This window comes from Callorhinus ursinus, unplaced genomic scaffold (assembly GCF_003265705.2).
Source record: "Callorhinus ursinus isolate GAN/ISIS: 27379988/994484 unplaced genomic scaffold, GSC_fseal_2.0 scaffold45, whole genome shotgun sequence".
Classification (NCBI taxonomy): domain Eukaryota; kingdom Metazoa; phylum Chordata; class Mammalia; order Carnivora; family Otariidae; genus Callorhinus; species Callorhinus ursinus.
The window spans coordinates 9,711,142-9,733,725 of record NW_027397107.1 but is presented as its reverse complement, the minus strand read 5'-3'; the positions used below and the strand labels follow the sequence as shown (position 1 = coordinate 9,733,725).

Sequence of the window (22,584 nt, the reverse complement as noted above, 5' to 3'; positions counted from 1 at the left end):
AGAACTGTTAGGACTGCTGACCTGAGGCAGGAGAGGTATGCAGATCCCTAGGTAAGAATAGCTATTTCTGATACCTTTCTAACTTTATCAAGGTGAAATTTTTAACTTCTAGTGAGCCTCCTTGTTTTACCACCGTGTTTATGACACATGGACATTAGAACACATTTTGCATTACTTAAGTGCACAGTACATAGATATTTCTGGGTGGTTGTTTCTTAAAATATATATAACATGTTTAATGAAATAAATTCGTATGCCATATAATGCACCCATTGAAAGTATACAGCTCAAAAAAAAAAAAAAAAAAAAAATGTACAGCTCAGTGGTTTATATTCACGGAGTTGGGCACCTGTCATCAGAGTCAATTTTAGAGCATCTTTATCACCCTGCCCCTCGACTGCCCCTACCCTGGGCATCCACTAATCTCCTCTCTGTCTCTCTGGATTGGTCTGTTCTGGACTTATTATGTAAATGGGATAAAACAATATGGAGACCTTTGCAGTTGGCTTTTCTCACTTAGAATAATGCTTTCAAGGTTCATCAGTATTGTAACATGTATCCATATGCCATTCCTCTTTGTGGCTGAATAGTGGTCCATCCTGTGCATCTGCCACATTGTATTTATCCTTTAAGGGACATTTGGTTTCTTTCCACTTGGGGGCACTTGTGAATATGGTACCCATGAACTTTCATATCCAAGTTTTTGTGCAGAGTACATTCTATGCCTCAGAGCGGAATTGCTGGTCACACAGTAACTGTAGCTTTCCAAGGAACTGCCAGACTGTTTTCCAGAGCTGCTGCGCCATTTGAATCTTTGGGAGGAATTCTTGGGGAAGCGCTCTTGGGTTTTATGAATAGACTGGAAACCGTATACAAAATGGTGGTAAAATTTTAGCACCCTGAGCTCCGACTTAATGTCTCTTGGCTTTTCTCCACAGTTTTCAGGGGAGAATGCAGAACGCCTAAAGAAGACGTACGGCAAGTTTTGTGGGCAGCATAACCAGTCTGTGAACTACTTTAAAGACATTTATACCAAGGACAAGCGGTTCCAGGCCTTTGTGAAGGTACTGGTGTGAAAAATGGAAATCTGCATGGTTGTCTGGGGCACTGTTGCTGTCAGTTGAACGAGAACCTTCCTCCAGTAGCTCCTGATAATCTGTTCTGTCCTTTGCAGAAGAAGATGAGCAGCGCCGTCGTGAGGAGGCTGGGAATCCCAGAATGCATATTGCTGGTGACCCAGCGGATCACCAAATACCCAGTTTTATTCCAAAGAATATTGCAGTGTACCAAAGGTGAGCCCCTCTCCTTACCCAGTCGTGTGTGCCCGTGGACTGTTTCCCGTCTGTCCAGCAGCACAAGGGGCCCCAAGGAAGAGTTCCTTCAGGCTCTCACAGGTCTATAGGGAGATCCTGTGTTTTGCCTTAAAAACTATTTTCTTGGGGCACCTGGGTGGTTCAGTTGGTTAAGCAACGTGCTCAGCAGGGTGTCTGCTTCTCCCTCTGACCCTCCCCCCTCTCATGTGCTCTCTCTCTCTCTCAAATAAATAAATAAAATCTTTAAAAACAAAAAAAAAAAGTTTTCTTAAGTGAAAACTTGAAATGCTGCATCACCAGATGTAGGGTGGATGAGAGCAGGAAGGGAAAGAACCACTTACTGACTCCTTCCAGATTCTGCACCCTGAGCATCTTCTCCCTTACCACAAGATTGGGTGGTGCTTCCCCCCACTTCTTTCCATGAGTGCTAGACCTGCTGCTTTTTCTCACTTAGCCAGGACTTACAAGGTTCTCTCTTGGCTAACCCTGCTCCTAGGCAGTTCTATTAAAGATGAGGTAAAACAAAGACATAAGTTAAAAAATTATTGCTCCTCTCCCTCCCTAAAATTGTTGGATCCTTATTACTTCGGGACATGGTATGGAATTGTGTATTGTGTCTACCAGTGAAAACATCTAACTTTATTTAGAATTAACCTTATGACAGGGATTGGCACGTGAACTTTGGTCTGTTGGCTTCACTCTGCCAGACACACTATCAGCCTGTCCCCAGACGGAAAATGACGGTGTGGGGCGAGGAAGTAGGTTTCCCCCTCCTTGTCTGAACGGATCCATTAAAAACAGGATTATTCCTTCCTTCCAAGACAATGATGTGGAGCAGGAAGATCTGGCTCAGTCCCTGAGCCTGGTGAAGGATGTGATTGGAGCTGTGGACAGCAAAGTGGCAAGTTATGAAAAGAAAGTGCGTCTCAATGAAATTTATACAAAGACAGACAGCAAGTCGATCATGAGGATGAAGAGCGGCCAGATGTTTGCCAAGGAGGATTTGAAGCGGAAGAAGCTCGTGCGGGATGGGGCTGTGTTTCTGAAGAACGCAGCAGGAAGGTTGAAAGGTAAGACTCGTTTTTGTCTTGAGTCTCCATGTACCGGAGAAAGAGCAAGCAGAATTCAGATGTTTTTGTTAGAAACCCGCCGCCAGGTTTTTCCTAGGGATCCCACGCCCGCACATCATACAGAAGCAACAGTCCTTTAATTGTTCTTAATTTTATATCAAAAAGGATGAGGTTGAGATAAATTACAAGATCAGAAACTCCTCCAGTAAGATAACAAGGGAATGATGCAGGTAGGGAAATTGGGGAAAAAAAAAAAAACTAATTTAAAAGCAAAGCAGGGTGGCCCTTCTCGGCACCTGCTCCCGGTGGCCCCGAGGGCGTGCGGACCAGGGGCGGCCCCAGAGAGGAGGCGGCAGAGGGGGGCTGGTGTGTGGGTCTGCGTGTTGCGGCGTGGCCTTCGTGTCCAGAATCGGGAGGAGCGGGAGACCACAGGGACAGGCCCAGGAGCCATGACGTCCAAAGAGGAACAAAAAATCTTGTGCCAGCCAGGAAAATGAAAGGAAGGGTGAAAAGGAGCAAGTTGCTAATAATGGAGAGCCACTGCCCCTGCCCTGGAAGCCAGTGACTGTGTGTCGTGTGCTTCGAGTCAGTCGTCGGTGGTCCCATTCTGCAGTATAGCTGGGACACGTGTCAGTGGCTCGGAGGGCCACGGGGTGAGGAGGCGTGTGTGGAAAGGCTCGGGAGGAGGTGAGACAACAGAGGGAAAAGGCGTTCAGCCGTCGCCTGCGGGCCCTGAGCACTGACCCTCCTCACCATGGCTGTCACAAGGAGTGTGGCCTAGGCCTGGAATCCTGATGTTTTCCCTGCAGCTTATAATAGGAAGACACACATGCCTCCTGAACTGAATTGTTCTCAGGGTACCATTGTTATAAACCTTCTGGTGTTATGTGTCTCTTGTGGCAAGATGCTCGTTCTATATTGTGAAGTTCATAATGCAGTTTAAAAAGGCAAAAAAAAACAAAAACCAAGTGTAAGATTACTACAAAAACTTGGGCTATTAAAGGAAGGCGTATTCCTCTACAGAAACGGGCAACACATTTGGGGTTGGCGTCTCTGGGAACAGGTGCAAGGAGGGAAAGCCCCATCAGGCAGCAATTCAGAGTCTGTGAGATTAAAAACACATCACTTGTTCTGAAGACAGATGGTAGAAGACTTCTCAGCTCCCAAGACCTTAGAGGAAATGTATTTTTAACTCACACCAACTAGATAATTAAAACTTGATGATAATTCATCTCTTTTATCTTCTTCTAAGCAAGAGATCATAAAGGATACTAATTTTCCATTTGGTTTTAATTTTTTCTTTTAAAGGATGAGCTACATCAAGTTAAGGAAGTTACTGTGAGGTTTGTTGATTGATCTATACATCTGATTTTTTTTTTTTTTTAAATAAATCTTTTCATCAAACCTGTTCTCTCTCGGCCTGTATAGCAGCTCTGACTTGACCAGCAGCCCTGAGCATGCCCCAGCCCCGGCCCCGGCCCCGGCCCCTGCGAGCTGCATGCACGAGGCAGGCCAGCCCGATGCCGTCAGCTCCGCTGACGTAAAGCCAAGGCTAGGGATGAAATGTGGGCCCCTCTCTCATCTCTCATGTGTCAGGAACACTGTAGGCAACTGCTGCCAGCCAGTAGCCTAGAGTCCAGCTAGCGTCTCACCCGGCTTGGACCAAACAGTAAAGACGTCCCGGGCGATTGGTGGGCCTCAAAGGTGAATGAAGCTGACCGTGCCTAGAAGTTGGGCTCTGAATGAAAAGGCCTGTGAAGAGGTGCTTGCCGCACAGTGCGCTGGGTGCTGGAACCAAGAGCTGAACTGAGCACTGGGGGAGGCAGTGCGGAGTGGCATGGAGCTAGTGGTGAAGGATGAAGAGCAGGCGCACCCGGCTCTCCGGCAGCAGAGACAGTGGCAGGGAGGGCTGGGGACATGGGCAGAGAGGGGCCTCGTCCAGATGGAGACATGGACGGCTGACACTGTTGGTGGGCGTGGGTGGGCAAAGAATGGGTTCCAGATGGAGGGCTTCCAGCAGGGAAGGGACACAGTAGATTGTTTTCTAGCACAGCAGTGGAGGCAGCGAGGGGGTGCCTTAAAGGACAAGCGGTTCCAGGCCTTTGGGGAGAGACTGGCGACAGACACAGGAGTGCCCCTGCTGTAGGGGCCTGAGTTGCCTGAAAAGGAAGGACAGGAACCTTTCAGAGAAAAGAACGAGCCCCTCCTGCCTCCAGCAGATGTGTCTCCCTACTGCATGGTGAACTTGGACTAGGTGATCCCCGAGGCTCCCTCCGTCCTTCCAGCCCCAGTCCTCTGATGCTCCAAGAAACCGGATCAGGACTCTTCCCGCACTTGGGAAGCGCCTGCCTCCTCTTGCAAGGCCTTGAATTTCCTAGAGCAGCTGCTGCCTGGAGCCAGCACTTGGTTCTTTCCTGTGCACGGCGGTTTATTTATCCACTCCCAAACTAGCAACGACTGGATTCCAGCTGTGAGCATGAAGCTGTGGTCAGCCAGTGGCAGCCGGACAGGCTCTGTCTGGCCTGAAGGGCCTCCAGTGCAGTTAGGGGGTGGCGGGGAGCCCTTTCCCGTCAGGCGAGCTCGTGCCAGGAACAGCCAGTCCTGCACTGGGCACCCCTCGGGAGGGCTGGGCTTGTTTTTCTCTGATCCACTGACACTGATCACAGAAGCCTCAGCATCCCATGAAGTGGAAACTTGTTTTGGAACTTTTTTTTTTCTTTTTTGGCAGACACCCAAATTATTTACAAGTAAACTGTAAGAAGCTTGTCCGAACCGATAGCGGTCCACAGAGTAGTCGTGCACAGCCTGGTTGGTCTTGGCTGAAAACGGTACCTCCCTAGGAACCAGCTGTGCTTGCTCCTGTTCTCTTCCTAGCTGTGTAGTGAGTCACCAGAGAGGGCCTTCCGGTGGGGGCAGAAGCAGGAGAGAAGGCCTGACCGCCTGGGAGGGGGCCGCATAAGTCCTCTCCGTTCTCTCCCCAAGGGGCTGCGGGGGTCGATGACACGGAGGGGCCAGCCTGTTAGCTCTAACTACATTAGGGGCGTACTGGAAGATGCCGCTTCCTGTTCTCCAACAGAGCGAGAACTGGTGGCATTTCCTGGATTACTAGATCCAAGTAGGGATCTCACTTTGGCTTTTGTTTCAGTTGAGAGGAAGGGCAGGCTGTGTCTGTGGGTAGAGGTTGAGGCTGAGTGGGACCTCTTGGAGCCGGGGGACGAGCCATTGTGTTCGCATGTACCGGTGGAATGAGACGGCCTTGTGGAGCCATTCTCTCCTCCTGCGGGTGCGGGGGAAGCCTACCTTGCATTAGACTGAGCTCTTTCGATACATCACCTTTTGGCAGCTCTCCGGTCTGCTGTCCCACACCTCTCCCAGTATTAGGATCCGAAGTCGAGGGGTATTATGACCTGAATATTTGGTGGAATATGTTGCTATTACTATCTGTTAAAGTCCTTCCCAGCTTTATTCTTAAAGTATTTTGTTCGTCAAGTCTCTCCTTATGGGATATATCTTTCCAGAATGGAGTACTCAAGCTTTGTCAAGATAAGGCTTTGGTGATAACTACATTAAAAAATGCCTCTGAAAATGTAATGACCCGATGTGGATCCTGCAGAAATGTAAACGCATCCATCACCTTGGAGGAGTGGAGGGAGAGCACTCTCCCGTCCTGATCTGCTCTGTGGGCTGGAGTGCTGAGTTGGCCTCTGACTTGCTTCACTGCTAAGTAACCCTTGTCCTTCCTCTCCTTCCCCACTTCACAGAGGTTCAGGCAGTTCTGCTTACTGACATTTTAGTGTTCCTTCAAGAAAAAGACCAGAAATACGTCTTCGCATCACTGGTAAGCTGAACCGTCAGTCTCCTCTGTTTGTAACAAATAGTATTTGAAACAGCTGGCTTAAGTATGGGGTCGGAACGCTGGGTTCTTGCTCTCCCACCCTTCCAGCATACTTTGCTCAGGACAGAGTCCTCTATTTCCTCAGATACTCTTGCAGTTTTCCACCCCGCCCCCCCCAAAAAACATTTTTCTGTTCCCTCTCAGTCCCTTTGAGAGCCTTGGACGTTTGATCTAAAGAGATCTATCACTGGAGTATTTCTTGCACATTATGCCCCATAAATTGGGCTGATTTATAATGTTGCCAGCCAGAGTCGCAGAGGAACCTAGAAGGATTCATCATGTAGGAACCATGTCTGAAAACTCTGTAGATACAAATTATTGTTTCTTTTTTGGAAATCTTTTTCTGTTTGATAAAACGTAGATGAAATAACGAGATACTTCTCTTTATCTTGAATCTACCGTTGTTTGTTAAACCATATGCTTTTTTTTCCAGTCTTACTGAGAAATAATTGGACATATATCACCATCTAAAGTGTACAGAATGATGATTCGATTTACACATATTATTAAATGATCACAATAAGTTTAGCTAATACTCATCATCTCATGTAGATAAAATATAAAGAAAAGAAGGAAGAAATGAAAATAGTTGTTGTGATAAGAACCCTGAGAATATATTTATTTGTACCAAACAGCAGAGTTAGCCATAGTCCTCGTGTTCACGTTACATTCCTAGAGCTTCTTTATCTCATAGCTGGAAGTTTGTGCCTTTTGACCACCCTCCTCCATCTCATTCCCCCTCCCTACCCCTCCACATCTGGTAACCACGAGTCCGGTCTCTTTTTTTTCTGTGAGTTTGGTGTGGGGTTGTTTTGTTTTCTTCAATTCCACACGTGAGTGAGATCATGCATCTGGTCTTGCCTTAGATCAGAGTTGTTCTTGAGAGTTAGAATATCGTGTGCCTTTTTTACATTGACCCTCTCCCCTTTTTCCAGGACCAGAAATCAACAGTGATCTCGTTAAAGAAGCTGATTGTCAGGGAAGTAGCACATGAGGAGAAAGGTTTATTCTTAATCAGTATGGGGATGAAGGACCCAGAGATGGTGGAAGTGCATGCCAGCTCCAAGGAGGAGCGAAACAGCTGGATTCAGATCGTTCAGGACACGATCAACACCCTGTAAGTCAAACGCCAGGGCCCATCCCAGCCTCTGTGATTTTATCCCCGAGGGGGCAGTGACCAGTGTCCTCGACATCGTGGGGCTGTTGGTCCATTTCGTTTTGTTTCGGGATTAGGAACAGAGATGAAGATGAAGGAATTCCGAGCGAGAATGAGGAAGAAAAGAGGATGCTGGACACCAAAGCCCGAGAACTGAAAGGTAAAGCTGTGGGACGCATCCGCGACCTTGTCCGTCGGGGGGGACTGCGAGCGGCTCCCAGGACAGTGCGACCCCTCGGCTCCAGAGCTGTCCTGGCAGCTTCAGAACAGGGTGGTGAGTGGCTTTTAATGAAAGAGCAACTGAACCTGAGCTGACATGGGTCCCAGGTCCCGTAAAACGGCCGTCAGAAGGTGTCTGACACTAGGTCAAGGGGGTACTGATTCTCTGTTCTCACTTTGTGTTCTTGGACCCTGGTGACATCCTTTGTACTTTGTCACAGAAGAATTTGCTAAAACTCACGGTCATATTCGAGATTCAGACAGAGAGAAGGGTACTTGAGGAAAAGAATTTTCCAGTTAAATCTGTTTTTGTTAGTTACCCCTGCTGCCATGCTGCGTGTCTGCCATGAGTTATGAGGTGGTTCTGGGAGAGGTGTGCTCACCGATTATGCTCGACCTCTGTTTTTTGAGTCCCTGCTGTTCCGGGTAGTCTTCTCAGCACCCCTGCAAGACACGTTTGCCAATCCCCGTTGTGCACATGAGAAAGCTGAGGCCCACAAAGGCCACGCTGTGGGTCCAGGGTCACATACGTGGAGCGTGGCAGAGGCTTCTTCTCCCCTGCCTTCTAAACAGCAGGGTGGGTGCTCCTCTCTCTTTGCCAGTGCTTATCGAATGTTCCAAAGTAAAGACCGTGCTTTGGGTAGAAATAAGGCCCAGAGTCAAATAAATGTAAGCACCCGAGGAGTTTGGTTAGTCCTTTAAGCTGGACAGAGCACTAACACTGTGTCTGGGGGTGGGGGGTGGGGAGGCAGATTTAGGCTGAAGCCAGAGTTAACACCTGATTTCTTGGCCCACGGTTAGTGTGGCGGGGATGAAAACTTCCTTCTCCTCACATGCATGAAGCCCGGCCAGGCACACTGCTAAGTGCTGGGGGTGCAGAGCTTGCCAAAGCAGCATCCCTGCTGCCAGGGAGCCCCCGTTAGCAAGGAAGACGTACGGAAATGATGGGACGGGACCACAGGCACATCTAAAGGACCAAATCCTGCCTGCAAAGCTGACGCAGGAGCTGAGTCTAAAGCAGTTACCGCACCAGACGAGAGGAGCAGTTAGGGCAAGAGTGAAAGAGGCCTTGAGTGTGTGCGATGTCGGGGCAGTGGGGGGGCGGTCAGGGCCAGGAGGTGGGGGTTTAGCTGGAAAGGCACCAGGGCTTGAAGGGCAACAAGGGAGTGATACAATCTGTGTAGCAAAACGTCCATCTCAATTGTCTTCATTGGCATTGAAGCCCGTGGGCGAATGGCTTGAGGGAGTGGGGAAGCCACTGGGAGTAGAAAGCGGGACTGGGAGGCTCCTAGGAGAGGGGTGGGTGTGGACGGCAGGGTGGGGCAGGGAGACGGAAGCCCTCCCAGGTCCTCGGCATGGCCCAGCTGGAGGATGAAGGGGATGTGGGCTGCGTAAGGGATCACATGCCGGAGGGAGGAGGGGGATGGCCAGAACGGAGAAAAGAGCTTTCTGACAAGCCGAGGACGAGGCATCTAAGTAGAGCTAGCCGAGAGCTAGCCGCAGGCGGGTGGGACTCGATCTGGCGCTCAGAAAAGCGGGCAGGATTCGGGCTGCTTTGCCTGAGTTACCAGTACACGGGAAGTCACTGAAGCCAGGGGAAGGAATATCCCCCAGAAGGACGTGTGTGAGGTGTAGGAGGGCCACCCAGGATGGAGCTGAGAGGAAGCCCCAGGTAGTATTCCACTGCAGATGGCAGGAAGAGAACCAGTGATGTCCTCCAAGTAAGCGGGGGGGGGGGGGGGGGAGCGGTTTAAAAGGAGGGGGGAGGGGTGCCTGGGTGGCTCAGTCGGTTAATTGTCCAGTTCTTGATTTCAGCTCAGGTCATGATCTCAGGGTCATGAGATCGAGTTCCATGTCAGGCTCCATGCTCAACACAGAGTTGCCTGGAGATTCTTTCTCTTCCTCTCCCTCTGCCCCTCCCCCTGCTCATGTACTGTCTAGATAGATGATAGATAGATGATAGATAGATAGATAGATAGATAGATAGATAGATAGATAGATTAGATAGATTAGATTAGATAGATAGATTAGATAGATAGATAGATAGATTAGATAGATAGATAGATAGAATCTTTAAAAAAAAAAAAGAGAGAGGAATCATCCATGCTGGAGAAGATGAAACATAAGCCTCATTGGATCAGTAATGAAGGGTAGACTTGGAAAGAGCAGATGCAGACGAGAGTGGGTTGAGAAATAAACAGGAGGTAGGGGAGTGGAAACAAAATGTAGGTTTGTTATGTCAGAAATTCTGATTTTGCCTAGAAAGTCGCTGGATGGAGTTGCCCCTGCGGTGGGAAGGGGGCTTGGGGGGTGGAGCTGTGTTGTGTGTTGTCCCACCAGTGACCACAAGGTGGCACTCCTGTCCTGGTTCTCTTTACTAAACACCAGCCCTTTCCTCCATCCTCCCCGCAGAGCAACTTCAACAGAAGGACCAGCAGATCCTCCTCTTACTGGAAGAGAAGGAGATGATTTTCCGAGACATGACTGAGTGCAGCACCCCCTTGCCGGAGGATTGCTCCCCGACTCACAGCTCTAGAATCCTCTTCCGCTCCAACACAGAAGAGGCTCTCAAAGGAGGACCTTTAATGAAAAGTGCAATAAATGAGGGTAATTGCCCCTCTTAGTCTCTTCCCAAAGTGCTTTATGCACTAACGTTACCTACCAAATTTTACTTTTCCATTGTAAAATAAAGTACAGGTACAGGAAACAACCCAAAACAAATATTTTGCTTCGTAAATTACTATCAGGGGAACCTCCTTGTAACCACTTCCCAGGTCAAGAAATAAGATGTGGCCAGACACCCCAAAGCCCTTCCACACGTTCTGTCCCCATCAAAGCTCCCTCCCTCCTTCCCAAAAGGAACAGGTACTGTGACTTACACGTTTCCATTCAGTTCTATGGCCAGGGGCCTGTTTGTAGACACTAGAGTCTTGCTTGTGTTTTTTTATAAGGCCTTTCCAGATTCCTAATTTCCAGGCCTCCCCACCATCCCTTTCTTTTCCACATAATTTATCTTCGAAGAATCTGAGCTTTTTGACCTAGAGTGTCTCTCAGAGTCCAGCTTTTATTCACACAGGGCTTCTGTTCATCTGTCCGATATGCTAGTTCCTTCAGATTTTGAGCTGGATACGAAGGCTTAATTACTCAGGCTTGACCTCCCCCCCCTCCCCCCGCCCAGTAAGCTGTGTTCTTGGAGTGTCGTGCTCCTTTATCGGAGGCACAGGATAGCTAGCTGTCTCCTTCTTTGTAACATGCAGGAAAAAGAAGATAAAAGGATAGATACTGGATTTTTTCCCCTTTATTTACCAATTATCAGGATAGTGAATTGCTCTGTGGTCACCCTCTAAGGGTGACCTGTACTTTTTAGGTATTCTTACAGACTCATGAATTTAGACCTGTTTGATGGTTTTCAGGTCACCGCAGTGATTATCCATACTAAACATTCAGAATGTCCTCTATTTGCCAACCAGCGCCTCTTTGTTTGGCTTCCAGGAGCTTCTGACCTGACCCCAGGAGTTTCTGAGAGCTTCGTTGCTCTTTGGTATATTAAGATATTTTAGACTCACTTTGTTTTCTGCCCAGTCTAGAGTCCTTTCTCTAAGGAACTCTTGTATCTTTTCCTGGGAAATGCTATTTTAAGACCACAATCTGGGCAGCAGGGATGGTCATTGCTGCTGGGTTTTTCATTACGTCGTTTGTCATTTTGGACGTCTGGAGCTCATCCTTTAGTAGCTGTCTCAGGAAAGGCTCGTGAGAACACTGCACCCTGTGTCCTTGCACACTGCTAATAATTGGTGCCGCATAAAGCTTGGAAGTCGGCTCTGTGGGATATGAAATCCTTGGTTCACGCTTTCTTCCCTCGGGTATCTTAATTGCTCTTAAATAATGTTCTTCCTTTTTCTCTGGTGTAAAGCATTCCTGTCAGAGTGTAAGTCCCATGCCTCCTGCCTAGGCTACTTTTTCAAAATCCAGGTAGTTTTACTAGCATACGCCTTATGTTGGGGTTGTTCTGGGTTGATGTTCTCAGGGTCACAGCGTTCTAATTTGATGTGGTTTCAGAGTTTTCCGATTTCAGAAAAGTATTCTTAAATTATAGCTTTTAGTATTTTTCCTCTGCCCTTGTTTGGATTCTCTTCTTCAAGAACTCCCGTGATCTGCATGCTGGACCCCTCTGCCTGTCCTCCGTACGCCTTGCTCTCCTCACGCTTTGTATCTCTTCATCTTTTTCATGTTTAAGTATTCTTCCTTCCACCTTCTGGTAAGTCATTTTCTGTTGGGTTTATTTTGCTCTTATGATCTAGTTTTCCTCTCTAAAATGATCGTTTCTCTTTGTTTCCACTCCTTGGCGTCTGTGTTTCCCGATTCTACCCTCGGTTCCTCCATGGCCGTGTCCTCCCCTTGCAGTAAGTAGCCCGTCCACTTCACGGACACGTCTCTCTGAGGTGCTGTTACCCCACGCGGGGACTCCTGCCCCCCCTCGTTCGTTCTCTCGCTCTCTTTTTTCCTTAGCGTTGTGTGGGCTTTGACTTGGATGTTTCCCAGTTGCTCATTTTTACATGAAATAAGTTTCCTAAGTTTTTAGGTTCAGATACCTTTTCTCACTTCACAGGACTCTCTGATTGTTTCCATGGAGTGTTTTGTTTTGTGTTTTTTGTTTTTGTTTTTTTTTTTAAACACGATGGCTTATCTTCCGAGGTTCCTTGCCTCTGTTTCCCTCCATTCCATCTGGCCGCCTCTGTTGCTCCTCTCCAGCTCAAATTTCATTCCACTTTTAGCACTTTCTCCTTTCTGGGGGACACTGCTCTAGAAAAGAAGCCTTGCCGGTCAGATTTGAGAATTCCAGTCCTTACGCTCCTCTGGTCCCTTGAACTCACTTTGTCAGCGGGAAAAACCCTGCTGGTTTTAGCACTGCTCTCAAATTGGCCCATCTTACTTCCTAGGGAATTCTTTTTGGCTACTTTGGGTCTGACTCTAGAAGGCCATGCCCCTTCCAGTAAATTACTGTCTCCCCGTGCCCTTCGAATTTCCTAGACCTCGTGTAAATAAGGCTGAAGGCTTCATCTGTGCATTCCCAGTAGAGTCCAGTTACAACACATATCCTGAGCTGAGACCTTTCTCTGAGCAAAGGAAGTCACCTAGTCACTCTGGAATTTTCTGGTCGTGCTCCCTGTACATGTGTATTTACTGTGAGATTTTCCTTTTCTCGGTGGAAGATGAAATGTCACTTTTGCATGTTTCCTTTTTTCCAGTGGAGATCCTTCAAGGTTTGGTGAGTGGAAGCCTGGGAGGCACGCTTGGGCAGGTTGTCAGTAGCCCTGTTGAGCAAGAAGGCATGGTTGGTCCTGTTTCCTTGCCCCGGAGAGCAGAGACCTTTGGAGGATTTGACAGCCACCAGATGAATGCTTCAAAAGGTAAATGATTTAGGGGCCCCTGGCTGGCTTCATCCGTAGAGCATGCGACTCTTGATCTCAGGGCCATGAGTTCGAGCCCCACATTGGGCCTAGGGCTTACTTTAAAAAAAAAAAAAAAAAAAAAGTAAATGATTTAGAACCCATACTCCTGTAGGTGACCCTTGACTGTTACACACAACCAAGAATGAGCTCATATTCTGGTAGCCGCATCTCTTCTGTCCCATTCAGTCAGTAGAAGTTTTAGCGAAAGAGTTGTTGGCTGCTAAAATACTCAAGAACCTCTGTCAGTGTCACGCTTATTTTGAGTAATAAAAAGCAATTTCCTGGGATCTCAGCTAAGCTTTGGCCAAAGAAGTAATAATACTCGTTTTTCTTTTCTGCTTCTAATTCTTCTGTGGCCATAAAATTCTTAATAATCACTGAGCTCCCCTCAGGTGGCTTCCCCCTTTCTGGCATTAATAAGATGCAGGAATACCATATCCCTAAGCTATATATGTTGTATTCTTTTCTTGGCCGATGTGTTCCACAACTTAAAACAAAACACAACAAAACACCCTTGTTTGTTTCAGGAGGTGAGAAGGAAGAGGGGGAGGATGGCCAAGACCTGAGGAGAACCGAATCCGATAGTGGTCTGAAAAAGGTACTTTTCTAAAGCCTCTACAGCCATAATCTTTGCAGTTAGTCCCCTTGGATCTTGTTTTGGATGCCTGACTTGCTGTCATTTCCTACTTCGAGAGGAAAGCACATTTTGAAACGAACCCTACAATTAGAGTCCCATGTTCCTGGCCGTTAGGCCTCTTGGGCTAGAACCCTGTGCTTACAGTCCTGGCTCCCCTGCCCCCCGGCATTAAGAGCTTTGGGTCAGTGACCCACGCCAGCCTGGACTCTCTAGGGGCTTCCGCTAAGTCCAGCCTCAAACCTTCACTACCCTACAGCGGGAGGCTGTGGTGGGAAAGAACGAAAATGGGAAGCCCGAGCATAATTGAGACACACATTAAATATTTTTGCCTGAGGATCTTCTTTTTTTTTTTTCTTTTTAAATGCATGTTTTTTGTTTTATAGGGTGGAAATGCTAACGTGGTATTTATGCTTAAAAGAAACAGTGAGGTAAGGGCATTATGAGCTATGTATAAGAATAGGATTTTGTCGTAATTGCTAGGCTAGGAATGCTCATCTGTGTTTTGCTGTTACGAACAAGCTGACTCCTGGCTTCCATCTGTACACTTAGCGGTGGTGTCGCCATTTTCCTTACCTTGCTGTTTCCCTGGCCCCCCGGGCCATCATCCTGGAATTGCGCCAGACCGTGGCCTACTAACATGGCCTCGGCATCTCTGTCCCTGAGAAGCAGGCCTCTTGCTTTCTGGGAACATGCGCTGCCACGCCTGCTTGCCTGGCACACGAGCCTGGCACCAAAAGCCACAAGTGTGGGCCATGGCACCTCAACTTGTGGGCCACTCTGCGTAGTAATAGCCTATCCTGCGAGGACTCAAGTTGCGTTTTCTTCTTTGAGCGTTGTGCATCACTGAGAAAGCAGCCTTGGTGTCCCTCTCATTGGAGAGCAGGCTCTGAGGGGGTCTCCCTCCCCTGCCTCCGTTCAGGTCTGCTGACCCTGCCGGGGAACTGTGCCGCCGTCCCTGCTCCTTGCTCCTGGCCGGCAACCCCTATTCCCCAGGCCACCACCCTCTCCAGACTTGTGTGGCTCGGAGCGCGGGCGCGCGTGTGCCTAGATATGGGACGGTGGCTTTGTGGGGCATCCCTCTCAGGATGCCATTGTGTTTCTTCTTGCTTTTAACATAGTATCTTAAGTCCCTGAGGAGCTTTGTTTTAAAATTTTTAATTAAAGGGAACTTTCCCCTTTTGCCCCCTAAGACGCAGAAGGGTGTTTTTCGTTGGGTGGCATTGTCGTGTAAACACTGCATTCTGAAGGCAGCCCCCTCAGTGTGTTTGCCTTAAACGAAATAAAGTTACTCTCACACAGACTAGTACTCTCTGTATCTCCTGTTCGAATGAAATTTTGCCCATATTTTTCTGTTCGGTGACTTTTCGCCCATGTATTTCGTGACAAGGGTCAAGGAAGAAAGTACCAGACCCGGGCTTTTCAGGCATTCCAGCATGGATAATACACTGCGGAAGCCCAGCCACAGCCCACTGGTCTTTGGTGACCTCTCTCTGTTTATTAAGAATATTAATATTCTTAATTAATATTAAGAATAAACTGAAGAGGAGTAAAAAGTGTATTCTCAGAAGAGCTAAGCCTTGTAATTAGGTTTTTTGTGTTTTGTTCTAAGTACAGTTGAATAACATGGATTTGAACTGCAAGGGCCTACTTAATATGCAAGCTTTTTTCAATAAATATAGTGCAGTACTATAAATGTGTTTTCCTTATCGTTTTTCATAACGTTCTCTTTAGCCTACTTTTATAAGAATACAGCATATAATACATATAACATATAAAGATATGTGTTAATCACCTATGTTAATGGGTAAGACTTCAGGTCAACAGCAGGCTATTTGTAAAGTTTTTGGAGACTCAGAAATTATACGTGGATTTTCTACTGTGCAAGGGAGTTGGTGCCCCAAGCCCTACATTGTTCACGGGTCACCTGTATTATAAAAGGAATATGTGGTCATGGTAGAACGTTTGAGAAATGTTCAAAAACAAAAAAGAAAAAAATGAGTAAAATAATCCCACCACTGAGGAATAACTACTGTTAAATGTTGGGTGTTTATATTTCCACACAACATAGATTTATGTGTCTAAGTTTGCATGAGTGTGAATAGTACAAAAATAGTTTTGTGTCATTTATATCCATGCCCCCTGGAGCTTCGTGTCCTTTTTTCTCTCAACACATTCGAAGCATTTCCCCAGGGCCTTGTGTGCACAAGCATGCTCTTTTAACAGCTGCACATTGCTCTGTTGTGTGCCATGGCTTAGTTCATTCTTCCTCTGCGTCTTCATGTGGGATCTGACGCAGCAGGAACAGCCTGGTGCAGCGCTTCTGCGCTCTAGAAAGAACTGTGTGCGGCGTGCGCCCCTTCCCTCCGTACAAGGCCATTCTTGCTTTCACCAGCATTGGGAATGGTCTGTTTTTAACTGATGTTTTGTTGGTTTCATGAGTGCAGGTGGTGTTTTATTTTTCATCTATTTGATTTCAAATAAAGGTGAATCATTTTTAATAGGTCATATAATTGACCATTTATATTCTTCTTTTGCAAACTGCTGTTTCTGTTGCCTTTTTGCTTCCTAGGGTATTCATTTCTCATTGATCCACGGGAGCCTCTTCTTTTTTTTTTTTTATTTTTTATTTTTAAGTGAAGGGGTTTTTCCTTTGGCTTTCTGTTCAAAGTGTCCCTGCATTTTATATTTTAATTTTATGTTTCACACAGTGGCAAGTGAAAGTACATCTGTGGCTGCTTGCCTTGCTTCTTCGAAAAGCCTCTGTTTCACGATCAGAAGAGACATTCTCATATTTTCCACAACTCTCTTGTGGTTTTTGTTTGTTTGTTTGTTTGTTTTACACTTAACATTTTAATCTGCTTGAATGAATATGTTTTGTGTGAGCCAGGATCCCAACTTAATTTTTCCCAAAGATTTAGCCCGTTTTCTCAGAGCAATTTGTTGAATATTCTTTCCTTCCCCATTGATTTAGGAATGCTACTTATATACTGAATTCCTGTGATTTGCTCTGGGCTTTCTGTTCTGTTACGCACACCATTTTTGCACCACTCATTTTAGAGAGTTGGAGCTTTATCATGCCTTTAATGGGTGCTGATGGCCCTCCTGCACAGTTGTTCCGTTTGCTTGATCTTGTTTTGTATCTCTTGGCCATCTGTACCTGCTTATTCTTTTTGGTGCTTTCAGTCTGGAAACGTTCCATTCAGACGCAGGCCCCTTGCTGTGTGTGTAGTGGGTTAGGCTCAAGACGTGACATGGTGTAGTGGGTTCCAAGACTCCATCCTGAGGTGATGTTTCCATTGCCTCCTTTTGCAGCAGGTTGTCCAGAGTGTCGTTCATCTCCACGAACTCCTCAGCACACTGCAGGTACGGGCCTTTGTCTTTCACCCCTTCACTTACTTGTTTTAAGAGAAACCATAAGGGTATTGTGGGCCTGGATCTTTGAGGTCTGTGAGCTGCTCATGGGTAAAATGGGGCCCTCCGTCAAGACAAGACTGGCTGTCATGATGAGAAAGGGTACAAAATGCAGTGCCTAGAGTGTCATTGACCTCATAATACAGAACTGATGAACAATTGATGAATTGATGATGGCAGACTATGTATAGGTGCTCTTGGTAACCTTAGCGCAGAGCCCATGAAGCCTTAACAAGGTTTGGGTGCTTTATTTAGCATGATTGTAAGTTTCCATATCTCCCTGTAGTGTGTGGATAGGGAAGTCCTCCCGGGAATAACTGCTATTTAGCATTTTCTGGGAATTATCCTTAAATTCTACGCACTTCCTTTCTCGAAACTGTTAAGAGATCCAATTCCTACTTCCTCCCACCTCCAGAACACACACAGCCCCCACCCTGGGCAGTGTCAACAGCGTGTGAGCAAGTGTAACAAGACTCTGGGTCCCCACACAGTTGACATTTTGTGGGCTAAGTGCCCCCCGGGGGGGGGGGCGCGGGCACGGACTCCAAGGTTATAGTGGAGCACTGCGGACCAGACCCGCCTAAAAATGAGGGGAGAGCTGTGCTCTGTCCCTGGGCGGGGGCGGGCTGGATCGGTGGCACCTCCCTCCTCCGCATGTCCCCCCCCCTCCCCCCCCCCCCCACCGCAGGGCGTGGTGCTGCAGCAGGACAGCTACATCGAGGACCAGAAGCTGCTGCTGGCGGAGCGCGCACTCGCGCGGAGCTCGTCGCGCCCCAGCTCCCTGGTGGAGCAGGAGAAGCAGCGCAGCCTGGAGAAGCAGCGCCAGGACCTGGCCAACCTGCAGCGGCAGCAGGCGCAGCACCAGGAGGAGAAGCGGCGGCGCGAGCGCGAGTGGGAGGCCCGCGAGAGGGCGCTGCAGGAGCGCGAGGCGCGGCTGGCGCAGCGCGAGCAGGACGTGCGGCGGGGCCAGCAGGAGCTGGAGCGCGAGCGCGACGAGCTGCAGCACCGGAAGGGCGCCTACCAGTGCGACCTGGAGAGGCTGCGCGCCGCGCAGAAGCAGCTGGAGCGGGAGCAGGAGCAGCTGAGGCGCGACGCCGAGCACCTCAGCCAGAGGCAGGCGGAGCACGACGCCCGGCAGGTGCGGGCGCCCGCCCGGAGGGTTGCGGGCAACGAGAGCCCGCGTCCTGAGCACGGGGCGGCGGGCAGGGGCTTCCGTGGGCGTTCGGGAGCCCGCACACCCGTGGCCGACCGGCCTGACGGTGGACACGCTCGTCGCGTGTTGCCGTGTGTCTGACTGACTGACCTGGGGCCCGGAGAGGAAACTCAAGTAGCACCTTCCGGAGGGGCGGTGGGTTCAGCTTCCCGCAGAGGCGGTCAGGTGTCAGGTGGGGGCGGCCGGGAGCTCAGCAGAGCCCCCGCTGAAGCCGCCCCCCGCCCCGCGGCCTCGATCAGACGGTGCTCCTCTCTCTCCGGGTTTCACCTCCGACGCCCCACCACCCTCTACCCCGACAGGCTCCCGTAGCCCCTCCGCCCTGAAATAATTCTCCACAGCCCTGTGTGAATCAGTCTTCACCTAAGCAGCTCTCCCGTTTCTTAAGGGGATGGGAGTTCTCCTCTGAGCTGCCTCATCGAAGGTACTATTAATTCTTTGTGGTGCTGACGTTAAGTACGTGTAGTAAAAATAGGAATGGCGTCAAGGGGGATATTTGTAGCCGTTTCCCAGGTACTGCGTGGGGAGGGCTAGTCAAGAAGTCCTGAATCCTGTTTAGTGGGTGCCGTGGCGTCCAAGAAGTGGGTACACACCGGGCTGATGTCCCCCACTGTTGACCTGGGCACGTAGTGAGCGGGCCCTGGGGATGCCGCTGGCCCCTGACTTAGAGCCTCGTGTTTTGACCGTGTGCAGGTGTCACATCAGCACACCAAGCTGCTGAGGATCCCATCCTTCCTTCCGAATCCTGAGGAGTCCCCCTTGCCATCTGCACCTTCGATCGCCAAATCAGGATCCCTGGACTCAGAACTCTTGGTGTCCCCAAAAAGGAACAGCCTCTCTCGGACACACAAAGATAAGGGGCCTTTTCACATACTGAGTTCCACCAGCCAGCCAAACAAAGTGCCCGAGGGTCAGGGCCAGACCCCCGTGCCCGCCTCCGCCTCCACCCGCCTGTTTGGGTTGGCTAAGCCAAAGGATAAGAAGGAGAAAAAGAAGAACAAAAAGGGCAGCCGCTCTCAGCCTGGTGGTGAGTGACACACGCCAGGTCTCCCTACGGCCATGTTGCTCCTGGATCCTGAAGGGTGGGCAGGGTTAAACCGAGGGTGCCACTCGACTGTGTCAGAGCTGCACCGCCGTCCCCCCAAGCCCACTTGCTCTGCCTCTGGGGGGCTGTCTGGACTCCCACTAAGAACACGGACTCCCCAGGCATTTCGGACCCCCCCCCCACCGTGTGCACGCGGGTGGCAAGGAGAGCACGCGGGTTTCCGTGTGGGGGCATCTGTTGTTACCCAGCTGAGGGCCTGACACTCACCTCAGTGAAGACTAACGTCTTCCCCGCTTTTCTGTAGGTCTAGTCCAGTCATCGGTATAACTAGTACTTGGTGAGCATTTCCCAGGGTCTGATTACTCCCGCAAGTGGCTGCGTGAAGTAGGTGATGCCAGGCTCGTGATTAAACCCCACTAACCGAGGCTCCCAGTTTGTGCAGCCCTTTCTCCTAAGTCCTCCCTCTGTGCCTTCTCCTTAGGATTGCTCCCTCCCATCTCTGTGGGAGATGAAAGAGAAGTTTCTGTCTCTGGGCCTGTTTGTGTGTGAATAGGAGGTCCAGTGCTTTGTCAAGTTAAAGGGACCAGGGGACAGCAAAGGGTGTCAGAGGACCTCATCTACTAAACCAGTCAGGGAGCCCCAGTGGGGGAGGTGGGGGATGGGGGGGTGGACTGCCCACCCGGCCAGCAGCTGTTGCATCCCAGAAGACTCGGGTTGAGGAGGAAGGGAAGGGAGTTCAAGGAAGAGAGCAGTTTTTTTCTGAAGTTCTTTCTCCTTGGTTTCCCCTTTCCCAGATGGCCCCGCGTCAGAAGTGCCCGCGGAGGGTGAAGAGATCTTCTGCTAACCCTGCCCTCTGCCATGGCCACTGCCTCGTGTCCAGCCCTGCCTCTCCTGCTGTTCCTGGGGGTGGTCTCTTACCTTGGACACCCGAACTGCCCCAGGTCCTGGACCAGAGGGACAAATGGTCTCGAGTGTCAGGGTGGGGCAGGAGACCCGGGATTGGCGGCTGCCGACGGCTCCCGGCTCGGGGCGGCCCTACTGAGGATGTTACACTGAAAGTAGGTGGCCCCAGAAGTCCAGGCGATGGTTTCGGACATGTCAGGAATCTCTAAAGGCTGAAAGAAGTTTCCAAATAAGGTCTGAAATTCTACCTGCCTTTTATTTGAGGGACATAAGCAACAAACAGCAGATAGTTTGGATTTGGTCTGTGTACATAGAGTTACCCGTCTGCATATACACATGGGCCGTGCCAGAATTAGGCGCCATCTGTAGCAGGGGCCTGGTCAGCTTGACGCAGGAGGTGCTGCCTGACCCTGCGCCGGGAGCACACGGGCGCTCGGCCCGTCCCCCCCCCCCCCTTGTCCTCCAAGGTGGTTTTCTCGTCAGCCTACCCCGTGCACACCTCCCCTCTTTCTGCATGTATTTCTCGATCTTAGAAGGGCTGGCAGGCATTTGTGAAAACCAGTGAGAGGAGGCATGATGTGTTCAAAAAACATATATACACACACACACAAACGTGTGTGTGTGTGTGTATATACATGTGATCTGTACCATCTTGATTTTGGTGTTCGTCATTAAAAAAAAAAAATCTAATTTTAACATGAAATCCAAAGAAATAGACTGGCTTTCCAAGATGTTTGCCCACATACTCTAGGCACAGATGCAGTAAAGCAGTCTCCTTGTCCTTACTCCTGCATTGTGCCACTTTCTGGTTGTCACTGACCCCCGGCCTCCGGCACCATCCCAGGGGAAGCCACTGCTCCACAGCAAGGTTGTCCCCACCCCTGCACTAGGACAGGGCCCCCGGCCCCTCTCATTTTTATACCAGGACAGCCTGAGAGGGAGCTGGCCCAGGTGTGGCTGGGAAACGTGCTCATTCAGTATTAGGAGGCCAGGGCAGAATTTGATTTCTTAACCCATTTTCCAAATCTAAGGGTCTGTTGGTTATTGTACCGCACCCCCTCGAAGGTGCCAGATGCGGCCTGCTTTCTCTGCGCTTTCCCGCACTGTTGGTGATCTGTATTTGCTTGAGGCTCGTGAGCAGCTGCTGGGAGCAGGATGGTTTGTGGAGTTCTCTGAGGCCCCCTCTCCCTGCTGGACTCACTGCTCCCCTGTGAGGGGAGACCCTGGAGAAGTCTGTGCTTTCGGTGTGCCCTGCATTCCTGCTTCTCGCCCCTCAGGAGCATGGGTCTTTGAACATACTTTTTAGAAAAACGAAATCTGTAACTTGGTGCTTGTTGATGAATTGCAAGCTGGCCTTGCAGATGGAGATATTTATCTTTCAGTTTATTTGAAAGAGGTCTGGTTTAAAATTTTTAGCTTAGATTTGTTTATTTATTTGTGTGTGTGTGTGTATGTGTGTGTGTGTGTGTGTGTTTTAAGCCCTACGGTTTCAACTGTCTGATCCGTGCAGAACATGACCAGCCACAGTGCTCCTCCCTCCTCAGTGTCTGTCAAAGTGCGTGAGGGCCCAAAGGAAAATGAAAGGGGGATCCATTCCCTTCCTCCCCTCCCCCCACCTCCTTCTTCCATCAAGGGATGTTGTCGTCTTGCATGTGAGTCAAGAAACTTGCCACCTGTGAGTTACGCTCACCTGTTTGTCACAGAGATTTCTTAGCCTTCAGAAACACTTTAAGAACAAGACCAGCTAAGCTAATCATCTTTTGAACCCTGATGTAACCGCCCCCACACACACCCCCCTGAACCCTAAACAGGGAAAAGAGCGGTTACTTCCTTGCTCGGGCCCCACAGCCATGCCTGCGCTGGTTTTCCTCAGATGCGCGTGGGGCCCAGCTGTCCGTTCTCGTCACCAACTCGAGCTCCCCTCTGGGCTCGCTGTCCCACGAGACGTGGGCTGCTGGAGGGAATGGCACCGGGGAAGGAAGCTCCCTCCCTCCTTCCTCGGTGTCCACGTAGGCCAGGCCACACTGTTCCTGGAGCCTGCACCAGGAAGCGCTGGGTGCTGACAAGCTGGGCCCTCTTCTCTCCAACAAAACGCTGTGGACCCCGAGTTTCTGTCCACGGCTGCCCAGCCTGATGGCAATTTGAAAGTGTCTCTTACTCCCAACTAGCTCTGAGGTTGAAGTTGCTTTGGTGGTGGTGCTTGTTTAAACGGAGGCTGCACCGGCACCCACCCCCAGTCACTTAGCTCGGGCAGGTTCTGGTTGGACAAGTG

At 49.5% G+C, this 22,584-nt stretch overlaps 1 protein-coding gene across 15 annotated transcripts in view; it reads left to right on the top strand.

The window, feature by feature from the left end:
• Nucleotides 1-22,108, top strand: part of AKAP13 (A-kinase anchoring protein 13) — a 317,159-nt gene extending 295,051 nt beyond the window's left edge. For 13 of the 15 annotated variants that reach the window (XM_025893070.2, XM_025893069.2, XM_025893079.2 and 10 more), the window contains 14 exons: nt 939-1,064; nt 1,175-1,292; nt 2,135-2,383; nt 6,145-6,221; nt 7,214-7,395; nt 7,512-7,594; nt 10,066-10,260; nt 12,903-13,064; nt 13,634-13,704; nt 14,127-14,171; nt 17,056-17,106; nt 17,843-18,292; nt 19,058-19,391; nt 20,204-22,108. In XM_025893070.2, coding sequence (XP_025748855.1) covers nt 939-1,064; nt 1,175-1,292; nt 2,135-2,383; nt 6,145-6,221; nt 7,214-7,395; nt 7,512-7,594; nt 10,066-10,260; nt 12,903-13,064; nt 13,634-13,704; nt 14,127-14,171; nt 17,056-17,106; nt 17,843-18,292; nt 19,058-19,391; nt 20,204-20,253 — 2,193 coding nt within the window. In that variant the 3' untranslated portion in view covers nt 20,254-22,108. The remainder of the gene's footprint in view (nt 1-938; nt 1,065-1,174; nt 1,293-2,134; nt 2,384-6,144; nt 6,222-7,213; nt 7,396-7,511; nt 7,595-10,065; nt 10,261-12,902; nt 13,065-13,633; nt 13,705-14,126; nt 14,172-17,055; nt 17,107-17,842; nt 18,293-19,057; nt 19,392-20,203) is intronic. The other 2 variants (XM_073882271.1, XM_073882272.1) reach the window with 2 other exon arrangements.
• The last annotated feature ends 476 nt before the right edge of the window (nt 22,109-22,584 follow it).